This window comes from Rhopalosiphum padi, chromosome 4, assembly GCF_020882245.1.
Source record: "Rhopalosiphum padi isolate XX-2018 chromosome 4, ASM2088224v1, whole genome shotgun sequence".
Classification (NCBI taxonomy): Eukaryota; Metazoa; Arthropoda; class Insecta; order Hemiptera; family Aphididae; genus Rhopalosiphum; species Rhopalosiphum padi.
Window position 1 is genome coordinate 41,782,230 of NC_083600.1, and position 16,456 is coordinate 41,798,685.

At 25.5% G+C, this 16,456-nt stretch overlaps 2 protein-coding genes across 2 annotated transcripts; one reads left to right on the forward strand and one right to left on the reverse strand.

Moving 5' to 3' along the window:
- Positions 1-3,120: 3,120 nt before the first annotated feature.
- Positions 3,121-6,565, reverse strand: LOC132928936 (V-type proton ATPase subunit B). The gene is made up of 9 exons (XM_060993891.1): positions 6,371-6,565; positions 5,648-5,802; positions 5,269-5,580; positions 5,047-5,193; positions 4,511-4,841; positions 4,259-4,446; positions 4,052-4,181; positions 3,831-3,980; positions 3,121-3,508 (listed from the first exon to the last, which is right to left on the reverse strand). Exons 1-8 carry the CDS (start codon positions 6,456-6,458, stop codon positions 3,841-3,843), a joined length of 1,491 nt encoding a protein of 496 aa, XP_060849874.1. The 5' UTR covers positions 6,459-6,565; the 3' UTR covers positions 3,121-3,508; positions 3,831-3,840.
- A 359-nt stretch (positions 6,566-6,924) lies between these two features.
- Positions 6,925-10,817, forward strand: LOC132928937 (ubiquitin-like domain-containing CTD phosphatase 1). The gene is made up of 5 exons (XM_060993892.1): positions 6,925-7,321; positions 9,598-9,830; positions 9,896-10,042; positions 10,112-10,270; positions 10,342-10,817. The coding sequence occupies exons 1-5, from the start codon at positions 7,105-7,107 to the stop codon at positions 10,684-10,686; spliced, it is 1,101 nt and encodes a 366-aa protein (XP_060849875.1). The 5' UTR covers positions 6,925-7,104; the 3' UTR covers positions 10,687-10,817.
- Positions 10,818-16,456: the final 5,639 nt, after the last annotated feature.

Sequence of the window (16,456 nt, forward strand, 5' to 3'; positions counted from 1 at the left end):
TCACATCAGTATCAGTTATAGGTTATAGCATTTGAAACGCGAATAGAATAGATAATATGGACTGCTAATAACTTGAACAATTATTGGAAAATGGATTATAATATTACTGATTTTTACGTACTCGTATTTTATTATTAACTGAATATTAGTATATTACTAATTTATATACATTAAGCATTATGATTTATACAAGTATTACAAGCAGTGGCGCAACCAAGAGGGTTAAGGGGTTGTAACTTGTAACCCTTACCGAAATTTCTTCGATGGCTAGTTTAATAACCTATGTACTTATCTTATGTATATATAAATGGTAATAATTTACCCCTCCACCGAAATTTTTTTCTAGTTGCGCCACTGATTACAAGTATACCCAAAGTTACTTTTTTCATATAAACTTTACATAATTACTAAATTACCATTTACCTATGACTAGGTACCTATATTGAAATTAATTTTCCAAAATAAATAAAATTAATTCGATCAAAGAATAAATTAAAATACCAATACGTACCTATTAATTATTAATTTTTAAAAATAAGTTATCTACTATTAGTATAGGTACTATTAATTTAAAATGGCACAAATAAACATTTTAATTAGGTGAAAAATTAAGCAAATTAATTTTTTTTTAGGTACCTACAAGATTGGATAGATTAGGACTCATAGGCGAAAATAGGGTGGGGCTTAGCCACATTATATTTAGCTACATAAACATATAATAAATTGGAAATCCAGTGTAGAACTGAGCTACAGCCCTCCTCACCAAACTTTAAACACTATTTGCGCCTATGATGGATAGATACTTAATGGCCTTTATCTAATGTTATTTAACGCAAATTACCAAAATTAATTTTGTGATGTAGTGCACTGCTAATTATATTGTTATATTTTGATTATTTTGGGCGAAAATTACATACGCTCATTTTCATAAACCCACATCATACATCATACATTATATCAGCGGTTCCCAACCTTTTTAGTTGTGCGGACCACCAATTTTGTAAAAAAATCTTTGAGGCCCACCTATTAGTTATTACTTATTACGTAAGCACATGTATATATACGACAGTTATTAGAAATAAAATAATTAAATATTTTAACTAGAAATATTTTTAGGTATATAATAAAAAATAAAAATATGTAATACTATTATTTTAAATATACATAATATTTAATATTATACGATTCACGGCCCACTCCGTACCACGCTGCTCATGGCCTACAAGTGGGCCGTGGGCCGCGGTCCATATGTGGGTAACCGCTGTATTATATTATTACTCGGAATTCCCCTTATAAAAATAAAAGAAGTTTAATTGTGATTTTAAAATCTAAAAAAAATTTCAACTTACTTCGTATTTTACCACATTTTACTATCTACTATATGTCTATATCTAAACTTGATAACTAAAGACAAGCAGTGTCAACCTATGCATCGTCTCGTTTCGTGAAGACCATTTTTTTTTTACGGAGAACAATATTCAAAAAATACAATGGTCTTGTTAAAAAATAAAAATAAAATAGTAGATAGAGGAACAATTTTATTAAGTTTTTTGATGATAAAAACTACAATTTTATTAAGATAGTGTTTTCGAAAAATGATTTAGGTATGTAAAATATTAATATTTAAAAATATTCATATGTTATTCATTTAAAAATTAAAATATTGTAAAAATCCTATGAGAGAAAACACAAATAATGTTCTTAACTTAAAGTTTTATAATATGTAATTTTAATCCATTATTTGAGGTAAACACGCATACAATCGGAATTGCTAAACTACTGGTGGACGTATATTTTATACATATGTTATATATGTAGGGCTCGGAAGTTGTAGGAATTACATATTGATCTATATGCTCTCAATTTATAGCAGACCTAGCTATTTGAGTAATAATTGAGTATAGATTATTACAGTGTTTTATACTCTTTACATTTATTAAACACTGTTTACATTATATTCACTTTGCAATATTTATTAAGTGGACGAAAATAGCAATTTTTTCAAAAAAATGTATTTATACTTAATACTAATAACTTTTTTAAGATATGTATGTTTGTTGTCCGACTGGTTAAAGCAATTTTTACTTTAAAAGTTATTTAACAACAATATAGTGTAAAATAATGACGACTTAAGAACTATTTTTAGTTGTTACTTACATATATTTATTTGATTTATTTTAAAAAATATAAAAAAATACTATATTATTAATTATAATTTAAGTCTTGAACTTTTGAAATACAACTGAATTAACATTTATTGACCTATATAAGATTTTAATTAATATGTTATAAGAAAATTTTTTAAAATAATCAATAATTCCAATCTTTTTTTAATGTAATACTTTTGGTTTTTTTATATAGTCACAATTTAACAATTATTGTTGTCAATTTCATCTCAAATGTATTTTAAATATACAAGTTAATTTGTACCTAAAGCGTAAACATTTTTTTAAAACAATTGATTAAATTAAAATTTTTTATTAATAATATTCTGCACAGATACAGAATACAAAACTGTATTTCTAGTTAAAAACCTATAATACTTATGCATGTATAGCACAATAAAAACTATTAATATTTTTTCAATGATGTCCATGTACTGTTTCCAAAAAATTGTATTTGTCAAACTGTGTGTATACAATACAATAAAACTTTCATATTATGAAGTCTCAACAGAAAAAAATTGTTAAATAGAAGTTTTATTGTAGTGAAAAAATACTAGTGCGATATTAGTTAAAGAAAATATTATTAATATAATCTATCAAAAAATATATAATTCTAATTTCTAAGTAAATTCTTAACAATATTTTTAAAATATAATATAATAATCTGTGTGATTAATCATATATTATATTATTTATTTAGTATTTTACATATTTAATTATTTAATACATTATTTATATTAGTTGAAATTTAAAAACTCATAGAAAATTAGAACGGTCTTGTATAATATAATTTTTAATTTTAACTAAAACTCATGTAAAATTTTAAAATTAGAATTAGATGAAAACAGTGGTTATAAATTATATATTAAAACTCATTTTGGAAGAGATTCATCATATCTATTATACCAGTAATCACTGAAATACATTGAGTACTAATCACCAATAACAATAAATATAATTTTTTAAACCAATTTTATTCAATAGAATATAATAATTTCACAACAACGAAAATAAAAAGGTAAAATACCTCAAAGAAATTAACATCATTCTCTTACAAATTATTATGCTGATAATCTAATATACTTGGATTCCCATTTTGAAATATGACAATAATATTTTATCTATCAATAATGTTTATAATAAAATAATAAATACTATTACTACTTATTAAAATGTTAACATGACTTTAATTTAATGGGAATTGAACAACTATTTTCTACATATTTTTACCATATTAAAAAAAAATACAGTAGTTATATTTTTATTCATAATGGAATGTACAAGGTGAACCAATGAAGAATGAACATAGAAGATTTTGGATAATCTACGGTTAAAATATTCATCTGCAACATATTGTAATTTTTTTTTTAATATTAATTAAATCACTATATCACAGGTTATTATATATATCGTTGGCGTTGAAGCTTTAAAATAATAATTATATTACTAAATTTTGTTTTAAGTAATAGAAGTACAGTTTTGTTTAATCACATAATCATTTTAAGACATATACTTTTAATAGAATTTATAATACATTATTGATTCTCTTAAAAATGTTAATAATTTAGAGTTAAATTCTTTACAAATTAGGCCAACTATATACAAATTATTAATTAGTGGTTAAAAGAAATGTTTAAAAAAATAATGTTGAAATATTTTACTTACGCAGTAGTATTTATTTTGGACGGGAATCTCTTGGGTAAAACTCAGCTAACGTTGCTGCTGGAACTCTCTTTAACATTTCCTTAGGGAAAATACGTAGTAACTGCCATCCAATGTCCAAAGATTCAAATACTGTACGATTTTCATAGTTACCTAATAAAAGAAATAATGGCATATTATTATAATAATTGTCATTAAGATTTATTTGAAGTTAAATTTTTTACCTTGAGTAATGAAATTTTTTTCAAACTTAGTTAAAAATTCAAGGTACAGAAGATCATCTGGGGTTAATGCCTCTTCTCCCACAACAGCTTTCATTGCTTGTACATCCTTACCAATTGCATAGCAAGCATACTAAAAAATATATGAATTTATAGAAATATATATAATTTAAGTAATTTACACTTGAAGTATGAAAATGTTGAACTTACCAACTGATTTGATACATCAGAATGATCTTTGCGAGTCATTCCTTCACCAATAGCAGATTTCATCAACCTACTAAGGGATGGCAATACATTTATTGGTGGATATATTTGACGATTTTGCAATTGACGATCAACATAAATTTGACCTTCAGTAATGTATCCCGTTAAATCAGGAATTGGATGAGTAATATCTAGATTTAGATATAAATTATAAGTCATAAATTCAAACAACAATTATATAAATTCTTATGTTACCATCGTTAGGCATAGTTAAAATAGGTATTTGTGTGATAGAACCATTTCTTCCTTCTACACGCCCAGCCCGTTCATAAATTGTAGCTAAATCCGTGTACATGTAACCGGGGAAACCACGACGCCCGGGTACTTCTTCACGAGCAGCAGAAACTTCTCTTAAAGCTTCAGCATATGAACTCATGTCAGTTAATATAACTAAGACATGCTTTTCACACTGATAAGCTAAAAATTCAGCAGCAGTTAAAGCAAGTCGTGGTGTAATGATACGTTCAATAGTAGGATCATTAGCCAAATTCAAGAACAAACAAACATTCTCCATTGAGCCATTTTCCTATAAAAAAATATATAATTATACATAACGACATAAGCAATTAAATATAATATATAATTAAAATTATAAAAATACACAGTATTAATTATTAAAAACTGTAACATTTTCTAAAAGATAAAATAATTTACATTACACTTACAATACAATTTATACACATAATTTTTAAAATTTAATTGAAATATATTTAAACGTTCAACAATTTTACCTCAAAATCTTGTTTAAAGAATCTAGCAGTTTCCATATTAACACCCATAGCAGCGAATACTATGGCAAAATTGTCTTCGTGATCATCAAGAACAGATTTACCAGGCTGCTTAACTAGACCAGCTTGTCTACAAATTTGAGCAGCAATCTAAATAATATATCAAAATTATAAATAATAATATTTTATTCAAATAGTCAGCACTCAATAAAATATATATTATACCTCATTATGAGGTAAACCTGCAGCCGAAAATATTGGAATTTTTTGTCCACGAGCAATAGAGTTCATAATATCAATAGCTGAAATACCAGTTTGAATCATTTCTTGAGGATATGTTCTAGAGTATGGGTTAATAGGTTGGCCTTGAATATCTAAATAATCTTCAGCCAAAATAGGAGGTCCTTTATCTATTGGTTTTCCACTGCCATTGAAAACGCGTCCCAACATGTCTTCAGATACAGGTGTACGTAAAATATCTCCAGTAAATTCACAAAGGGTATGCTTGGCATCAATACCTGATGTACCTTCAAACACCTTAAATCACACTTTTAGTTATAAATTTGTGCTAGACTGAATATTTGAATGTAAGCATTATACATACCTGAACCACAGCTTTAGAACCAGATACCTCAAGCACTTGGCCAGATCGTAATGTACCATCATGTAATCTCAATTGAACAATTTCAGCATACTTAGGAAATTTAACCTCATCCAAGATCACCAAAGGTCCATTTACACCAGAAACAGTTTTATATGCTATAAAAAAATGAAACAATGTCAGTTAAAACAATTATCAATGTAAATAACCACGCCCACTAAAAAATAGCTTTTACATCGATCTGTTCAGTATCCTTCTAAAACAATGTTCATAAAACAGCAATTAAACCAACTTATCCACAAACATATTAAATTAACTTTAAAACAACACTATATACCAATAACCTAACTTTATAATAGGTTAAACACAAACAAACTATTAATAAATTTGATTAGAAATAATATTTTCACAGGTAAATGATGTATAATATAAAAATATTTCTAAATTCGGGATCATATAGAAGTAGAAAAACTAATTAATTAACAAAGATTAATTAACGTATTGTAAGAATTCATTTAAAAGTACAATGCCGATCACCAAAAAATTTAATATTTACAGTTATTATTTATGGTATATCAAAACTGATTACCCCAGGGTTTATTTAAACGTTTAATTAAGATTTAAGTGAGTGACAAATGCACTATAATATTTTAATATAGATTTTTGGGCACAGACACGCCCTAATTTGATTGGTATGGTTTTATATTATACGTAGTATATACTTACTAAGCCTTGGCTGTGAAATAAAATCCCTCGACACAGCCAACACATGTTCCTTATGTGCTTGTTGGGCGTTCATCGTACCAAATGTCATCGGTTTCAATCCAAAACTTTAAAACTTAGAAAAAGTACGGCAGAACAATCAAGAAACAGGTTCGCTTCTAGATCGTTGATGTCGAATGCTGCAACATGAGATTTTCGCCCATAATATAGTCAGCTGTTTAATCGGAGTAATAAGTGTACAAGGTCTTTATCAAAACGACTGTACAGTGAACACCACCTTAGAAACCTAAGATATTATACATTTAAGAGGAAATATTGTGGTATATAATTATTTTTGAATCAACATTTGCATTGATTTTAAACATAAAAATAATAATAATTATTATTTACTTCTTTCTATTTGTTTAATTCTTGACGAACTTGTCAATTTGAATTTCTTTTTTTACTTAAGTTTAAAAATATCACTTAATATCGCTTAATGCCTGCACTGTACACTATCTTGTGTACACCACATACCTGCAGCAATCTTTATGAATATTGTAATAAAGTTATCACAAATCACAATAACAAAATTCAGATTTATTGTGTATTTGTGTTGTGCTCATAACATTTTGTTGTGGTTTTGTAGTCATCGTAGGTACTCGTAGGCTCTTTTGACAGCAGGTTTATTCAATAAAAATGATTTGAAATCACAAAATTCGTTCTCAGAAAGAAATTGCGTAGACTATAATTTTCAAATGCTCGCCCCGTCTTTGGACACTTTATCCAAAAATATGGAATGTGAAGAGCAGTCTTCTATCAGTTTGTTGGACATTGTAATTAAATGGAATGGTAACGATTACGATGTAAAAAATTTGAATACAAACAGTGATGTGAAAACGTTGAAAGAAGAAATATTTAAATGTACTGGCGTGAGGCCAGAAAGACAAAAACTTATCAACTTAAGAATTTCAGGTAATTATATTTGTATATTTTTATTTTTTTAATAAATTTGTTAGGTGTATCAACACTTAAGTATTCATTTTTCTTCAATAATCTCGAATCTTCAATATATTATTATTCTTTTATACATGAAATTGTAAGAAAAATAAAAATTAATGTAATGTATGGACAATTTCTTGTTAATTATTCTATCAATAATTTTTAACTAAGTACTCTAAATTTATAAATTATAAATTATTATTTTTTTTTTTAGATTGGTTTTCATTATTTCAAATAAAAGAAATTAGTTTTTTGGAAATGTATTTCAAGATTGCTTAGGTAGAACAGACACATTTTAAATTGGTATAAACATTAAAGTTTTTAATTTAAATTATAGAGTTATTATAAATTCTTATGCACATGTAATATATAATATGTATTAATATATATTATATGCAGTTACAAACAGTGTAGTACTACTATAATTATTTTATAGGTAGGTACTTATATTAATTAGTAATAACATCTGTTTATTATTTTATCATAATTTCAAAGTACATACAATGTAAAAGTAAATTATAATATATAATATAAAGCAGGGCTTAAAATATGTTTTTGATAATCACTAACTAGTTATAACTATGCCTTTATTTTTAATACTAAAATTATTGTAACTGAAACCAAAGAATTTATAAAACCATTCATAAATCAAAACGTTAAAACTAATATTGATTTCTTTCAGCTAAATAATATTTCAATTTTAGTTAAAATATGTATTTTTATACAATTAGAATTAATTGTATGAATAAAATATCCGATGATATAAAAAAAAAATTCTCAAAACAAGCCAAATTGACATTTTTCAAAAATTGATCTTAAAACCTAGAACAAATCCTAATAATTACAAAAGACATTCTCAAAATCAAAACCATTTTAAAATAAAACAGTTTCAACCCTTACTTTAAAGCAGTTGTTACCTTTTTATATCAGAATATACATTTTAACATTTTCATAAACCACTTGACCTAATAATCTTTTTATTTTATTTATTTATGGAGTTTCTATAAAAAATTATGTATTTATGAAAATAAATGCATCCAATACTTCAAAGTAAAAAAAAAAAATGTATGCAATTGTTATTTTTATTATTTTTTCAAATGACAGTCAATATTTATAATACTGACTAATATCAAATAAACTAAGTAATAGTCAATGTAAATAATAATTATAAAAATGTAAAAAGTGAAATTTGCTTTATATAATATCATCTATAAGTTTTTTGCATATCACTATTTATGAAATCTTGCCTTGAAGTTTAAATTAATCAATATTTGAACTAACTGCTTAAACCTATCCAAACATATTTTGATAATCTTAAAACAGTTTGAATTTTTAAAAAAATACACTTTAAAAATATTTGATTGTTTTTCTCTCTTAAGTCATTTAATGATGGATAGTAAATATTTCAATCAGTTTTGAGATAAGAAAAATTATTACTACATTTAGTAAGTTTTATCCTAAAAGTAATATTTCACCCAAACCACGAATAACACCTGTTGCTAGTATCTTAACATAGATAAAATTAAAAACAGATTATTACAAAAAGATTTTTCAATACAGTTTATCAAAGGTATTATAGATAATCTGCGAATGGTCCTTTAAAAAATATCTATACTATATAGTCAAAAGTAACAACACCCAATCTCTTAACATTTTTTTACTAATCTCTCAATGAACAATCATTTAATTAAGATACATGAAACTACTTAGTTTCAGTCCTTAATTATTATTCACTATTTATCACTATTTTATAGGTTTATTATGTAATTTTATTGTATCATATGTATTTGATGTTTTAATTAGGGTCTGGACTTATAGGTTTTAAATGCAGTTTTATAAGAGTAGAAAATGTGAGCAACTTGTTTAACATAGGGTTTATAGGAATAAGTCATTTTGCAAATGGATATTTGTGTTATTTATTTTATAATATTTATGGGGTTAAGAAATTAAAAAAAAAAAATTAAAACAAGTCTACTTTTTGTAAAAAAATAAAAATTATAATAACAATTTGCATGTTAAATCATATTTTAAATACTAATTTTCTAATTTTTAAAAGAATGTAAGTAGAATATTTTTAAGTTTTTTCTTATTGGATATAAGCATCATATTTCAACTTTCTTTGAACCTAAAAATCTGTACTAAAGTTATACATAAAAGTTAATATATTAACTAATTATTATTCTTTACCTTGAGTGATTTCCAATATCATTTTGCCTTGCTTTATTAGTTTTATTCTAATTTTATTTTAGGTAAAATGGCTCCAGATGAATGTTTGTTGAATACAATAAATATTAAATCAGGTACTAAAATTATGATGGTTGGTTCAAAAGAAGAAGATATTGCAGAAGCTAGTGTGGTTCCACCTAAAAGAGAAAAAGGCAGAAAATGTAAAAGCTATGATTCAGAAGAGTTTGATGAAGAACGTGTTGATAAAATGGAAATACATTTAGCTAAAGTTCAAAATAGGGTTGATAATTATGAGGTAATTTTAATTGTTTTTAGTAAATATTTTATAAATGTTTAATAAATATTTTTGTATTTTAATAGATTAAAATGCTCAATGATCCTAGACCTGGTAAAAAACTTTTGGTTCTTGATATTGATTATACTCTGTTTGATCACAGATCAGCAGCAGAAAGTGGAATAGAACTTATGAGACCATATTTACATGATTTTTTAGAATCTGCCTATGAAGTAAATTTTTTTGTTTTTACTATTTTTTAATTCCTTATTATGAAATTAATAGTTTTTTGATTTTTATAGCATTATGATATCGTAATTTGGTCAGCAACTGATATGCGTTGGATAGAACGTAAAATGGCTGTTTTAAATGTAGCCAATAATGCTGCATATAAAATAATGTTTTACTTAGATAATGCTGCAATGATTACTGTACATACTCCTAAGTATGGAGTGGTTTCTGTAAGTTTAATTATAATTTATATTATTAAAATTAATATTTTTTAACTTGTATATTTTTTATACTATCAAAGGTAAAACCATTAGGTGTAATATGGGGTAAGTTTCCAGAAAACTATAATAAACATAATACAATTATGTTTGATGATATCCGTCGAAACTTTTTGATGAATCCAAAAAATGGTCTGAAGATTCGTCCATTCAGAGAAGCTCATCTGAATTGGGAAATGGACAAAGAGTTATTACATTTGTCTGTGTATTTATATGAAATTGCCAAAGTTGATGATTTTTCCAAACTTAATCACAGAAATTGGGAAAAATTTATTAAGAAAGCACAATATAAAAAAGAAAAACGACATAAAAGAGATAGAACTGACAACAATGAACCTAAACCGCCTGATTCTCAACCGAAATTGTGATGTATCTAATGATAATATGTATTTATATATTTTGAACTAAATAAGAAAATTTTATTGTACAGCTAATTTTTTTATGATAATTTAATACAATAAATTTAATTTGGCTAATATATTTTATTATGCCTCACAAAGTGGAATGGTTATTGAATTTTCACCTTCATATAATGTAATATCAATATTTTTTTAATAGTTAATGGTGTTTGATGTCAAACTTGTTTGGTTTATGCCAAAAATTGATAAAAGAAAATACCCTTTTTTATGATTCATTACTATTTTACTTTCTTAGACTTTTAACTTGATGTTTTTACTATAAATCCTTATTATCGTCCAAAATATAAATTACTGGTATATAATTGTATAAATAAATGTTCAGAAATAAAAATATTAAAAAAACAAACAATATTCAAATATTGATTATTTATTTTAACTAATGTATTACAATTACACGAGTGCATTAAGAACATAACAAATTTTTATTATTTTTACAAATAAAATTATTTTTTTATGCGTAACTCAATGGTAGAGTTGAATTCTTTTTTATTGTGTCTACTTTAATATCCTTTTTTGATACGTGCAACTATAGTATTATGTTTTACAAGAAATTTATATTAAAAACATTTAATTTACTTTTTAAACACAGAATGACAGAAATACAGTATCCTTCTCGACCTTCTCATTTGATGATGTTAACATTTCAAAATATTTAATTTGAGTGGTTTTTTTTGTAATCGATAGTTATGTTGTCTATTCTTTGACATACATTTTTTTATCAGCAACTGACTTAATTTTACTAAAGAAATAAATGATATGTTTTTCTAAATCCAAATTGATAACAAACAATTGATCTCTAGTAAGCTGTTTTGTAATAAAAAATTATTTTTTCATTATTTGTTGTACCTAAATGCATTTTGACATTCGATTTTAACATAAAAAAATTTTAAATGTAGGTAAATGTATTAAGTAACAGACTACAGTATATTAGTGTATCTCTGACATTATTTGCCAATAAGTCTTTCCGGTACTTTGGAATTAAGAAGGTTTAGTTTGTGAAATATAACAGTCTTTGTACGGGTAGGCCGTATCGCATCAAGTTTATAGTGGTTATAACAACAAATTTAAAATGTATTTGGTTATTTCAAATACTTATAAGAATTTAGAATTGAGGCATTTTATGATTTCCAAACTACAAAATAAATTATTTAAATCTAAAATATAAAAAGGTAGACAAGTACCTAGGTACTGTTTTGCTGTATATTATTATATTACACGTCTAGTGGGTTACTATTATCGGTGTCGGTATATTGAATTTGAATTCAATGATACTATTTAGGAAGATTTTTTTATACCTTAGATATAAAAAAAAAAGTTTTAATGAATTCCTAACTTCAGAATAGTTAATTTTTTATACGATTTAGTTCAAATGCGTATAAAAAAATTGTAGGTATTTAATATTTGTATAGACAGTTATGAGAACAACTTTTGCAACATTTAGGTAAAAACTAAAAATTCTTGAAAAACATATATACCTAAAGAATAATTTTTTATCGACAATTACTGAAAAAAATTAAAAAAACAAGTCAGTTAGGTCCGCGATAACAGACAGTCGAGACAGATTTAATTTCGAGTTAACTTTCCACCTCAAGTTGGTCACTGGATAACCACCATGTATAACCAAGTGTATAACCTACTTTACTTATCATTTTAGGACAAGTACTTATCTCTCCATATTTTCTTTGTTCGTGGTGTAAACAGGTTACGTATCACCTAGATCCCGCGACAAGTAGATAAAAAAAGTACAAGTACGTCAACTGGATCCCACTGGACATTTACTATTTAGAACCTCAAAAAAAATTTAGATTGCATATTAACTATAATCTCCCACGTCATTTAGGTACCCAGACATCGGCGGTAATTTAAAAAACTTGTCTAAAAAAAATACATAAATAAAAATTTAATTTTTAAAAATATTATGAAATAGTATGAAGTATAAGTAAGTTACATGGCGTTAGTATAATCTCTAATTCCATTAATTATGATATTAGATTCGATGTTTTAAATAAGTGGTAACGTTTCATTATATTGTAATATACACGATATTTGAATTATCGATTATGTTAATGTAGAACTTATATATAAATTTTAAAAGATCTTGCTCAAATACCCATTTATTATAATAGGTAAGTGGTAAGTACATTAAAACCTAACAGGGTGACTATACTTATTTACAAGCATTGTATGGCCACTTATTCCTTTAATGTTAAATTTATTTTGGACTTATTTATAAGTTTATAATATTTCTCGTTTCTTGATATAAATAATTATTTAATTGGTATTTAATAAAAAAAATGTATGCAAGGTAACTATAAGATAAGAATAACAGTGTTAGGTAATTTTCCACACCACCTTTATTATTAAACGACGTACAATAACATTGTCCGTATTGTTTAATAACTTTATGAGGTATTACACGAGGCGCGTTTTTTTATTGTGGTGTCCCCAGTAGGCCTAATCCACATCGTAAGCGAGAACGCATTATATGCAGGGGCGTATTTAGGTAGGGGCTTTGGGTCCAGTTGTCCAGAACGGCGAATTTCGTACTTTATGAGTACTGGCGCAGTGACGTCAATAATTAATAATTTTCACAACAAATGTGTGCCATTGCCATAGAGGTATAAAATACTATACAGTATTTATATAACATGGTATTCTATGGTATTAACAGTTTCACCATTGCGCGGCGTAGAAGTTTTTTAATTTTTTTTTAATGGGGAGGGAGGCTGCAAAATATGTGTTGTTTATCATAAAATTCCTAAATACGCCACTGATCATATGAATGCATTCAAAAAATAAAAAAAAATATACAATAACTTAAACTATGTGGATATTAATAATACTATATAATATAAAACGGGTAATGTGTATAATATATGTGTGTTGCCGGCCGGCGTAGTCAATGTGTTGGATGAGTGGATGAGAGATGAGCGCTAATGCGTAAAGGGGGGACAACTAAATTAAGTGATCTTCTTTTTGATGCTGCCAGTCTTCCTCCGGGTTGAAATACAGCCGAGTGCTGACACATTTTCCATCAGCTCAATGACAAATTCTTCTTCACTAATAAATATTATATATTTATATATAGTATACTGTACCTACTACGATTCTAAAAATTATAATATAATTATACAAACAAATCCTTTGGACAGTTGACATTAAGATGAGCTTCTTATTGATGCTGCCAATCTTCCTCCGGGTTGAAACGAAGCCGAGTGCTGACACATTTTCCAGCATGATCCAGCCAAATGTTCGGTTCCTATAAAACTTCAAATAATGTGCTGATTAAATGTAATTTAAATTTATAGTAAAATTTTAATGTTTAAGAAATCTATGTTAGTGTTCTTTTATTTTTGAATTTAAATTAATTTGAAATTTTATATTCATAATTTATCAGTTAAAAATGTAAACATGAACTAAAAAGATTATAGTATATTGCAGTTTAACTTTCTGTTCGGTGGCCACCTTTTTAATTCCTCACTCTCTTTTATAAGAAAGTTAAACAGCACAATAACTATAAAAAAATATAAATTTAAACGTACACAAAGACGAACTAGCTTTGTGATGAGAAAAAAAAATTGAAAAAATTGGTAATTTATCAACGTATTATTAAAATAAAAAGAACACCTACAACCGTAGTACAGTATATTATCTGAAAAAAAACCATAAAAATTAAATATAATTTAAGTAAATGTTCATAATATACTGTACTACTGTTCAAAAAATTATATTATTATAAACAAACACAGCCTTGCGACACTTATTTGTGTTATTCAGATGAGCTTCTTAATGATACTGCTAATCGTCCTCCGGGTTATAGCGTAATTATTTCAGTTTTTTTGTTTTTCCGATATTATGGCAAGATCTGAAATATTTTGTTTTATTTTACTATTTACCACCCAAAGTACCAAATTGATCCATATTTGTTACAAGATTTCATGACAAACAAAAAATAAACTACATAATTGTAAGATCATTATACATTTTCGCTACGTCCACGTCCAGGATCTAAGGTGTACTATTCTACTACTATTCTAATATAATATAATCGCTAATAATACAAATAATACATGGTTGTTATTTGATATTTCTCACAATTGTTGTCTACTATATAACTAATGAGTAAAATAAGTAGGCATTGTGTACTATTTTTTCATTGGACCATGGAGAATAAAATATGCGTCTATTGAGTTAATAGGTAGGTACAACTCTTTCGTAAAATAATTTGAATAAATAATATCTTAAGATTAATCTATACGTATGTCAAAAATATCATTGTGTCCGTATAGTATAACATGTAAAAAAAACTTTTATGTCCCTACAAATAATGTTTTAAATAATAACAAAATATCGTAAATATACATAATTTCAAAATATTTTGAAAAAATACTATTTGTAAGAAATACTCTCATAAGAATTTAATTAAAGTTTTAACTATCTAAGATTATTCGTTTTTGAACTATAACAAAATATAAAAATTATTTGAGAAAAAATATTTATTTTTAGGGTGGGTGTATAATAAACATTTAATAAGTTATAGGTATAATACTGCACTTCAAATAGTCATAAAAAATAATGTGACTTTCCAGTAAACATATTATTTTTGTTTTAGGTTAAAAAAAACTAATGAGAATTAGTATATTAAATTTGTATATAAAAAGACAATATTATATAAATATCTGATGAAAAAATAATTTGAAAATTGTATAGATTTAGACAAAATTTTGATTTTAAACGTTTATAAAAATATAATATCGTGACTATACATTTTTTATTGCAGTAATTTAGTAACTGAAGAGGAACATTGTATTAAATTTTAAATCATATTTGCTATCAATAATTTGTATCGGCTTAAAAAAAAAAAAATTAATTATTTAAAATTGTTAAAATGTTTTTATAATTATACAATGTATAGGAAATCATAATGTAGACAGTTGGTAAAATTTTCAACATTCTATGATTAGAATTTTTGAACTAAAACTTATTAAATTAATTAATTTTGTCGAAATTATACAAGTATATAGCGTAATGACTCCAGTTTTTCCGATATTATGACAAGATCTAAAAAGTTTTATGTTATTTTACTATTAACCACCCAAAGTACTAAATATATCATATTTCCTACAAGAATTCATAACAGATAAAAAAAAAACTAAATAATTTTAAAATTAATATAGATTCATTGCTACGTCCAGGATCCAAGGTAATATTGACGAATTAATTTTATTCTTGGCTATTTTTTAACTTTAACCTTTTAGAACTCTCAGGCCATATTCACAAAATAAAAACAGTTTGCATACCAGACAAAAATAAAAATTTTATATTCTTAAATTATTTACTATGAAAAAAATATTATATAGAACTTTAAAATAATAAAATATTAAAAAAAAGATTTCATTGTTTAAGAATTTAAAACGGGTCGTATACAATAACCCGCCGGTTGTCGGCTGTTGGAAATAAAATATAGTTCTAAGTAATCGGGGTGGCAGCTTATACAAGTTTATAAATATTTATTTAAAGTATAAAAATTAAATTTATTACTACCCTAAAATTATAGGAAAATTAACCTACGTAAGTATCCTTCGACGCTTTTCGGCGAAATCAAGCTGTGTCATATTTAAGTTCAAAGTGCACAGCCACCTAAGAAATATATAGTTTATTTCTTCATTTGTCTTCTTTACGATTCGGAATGAAATCATTGAAATTTTTTATGAAAATG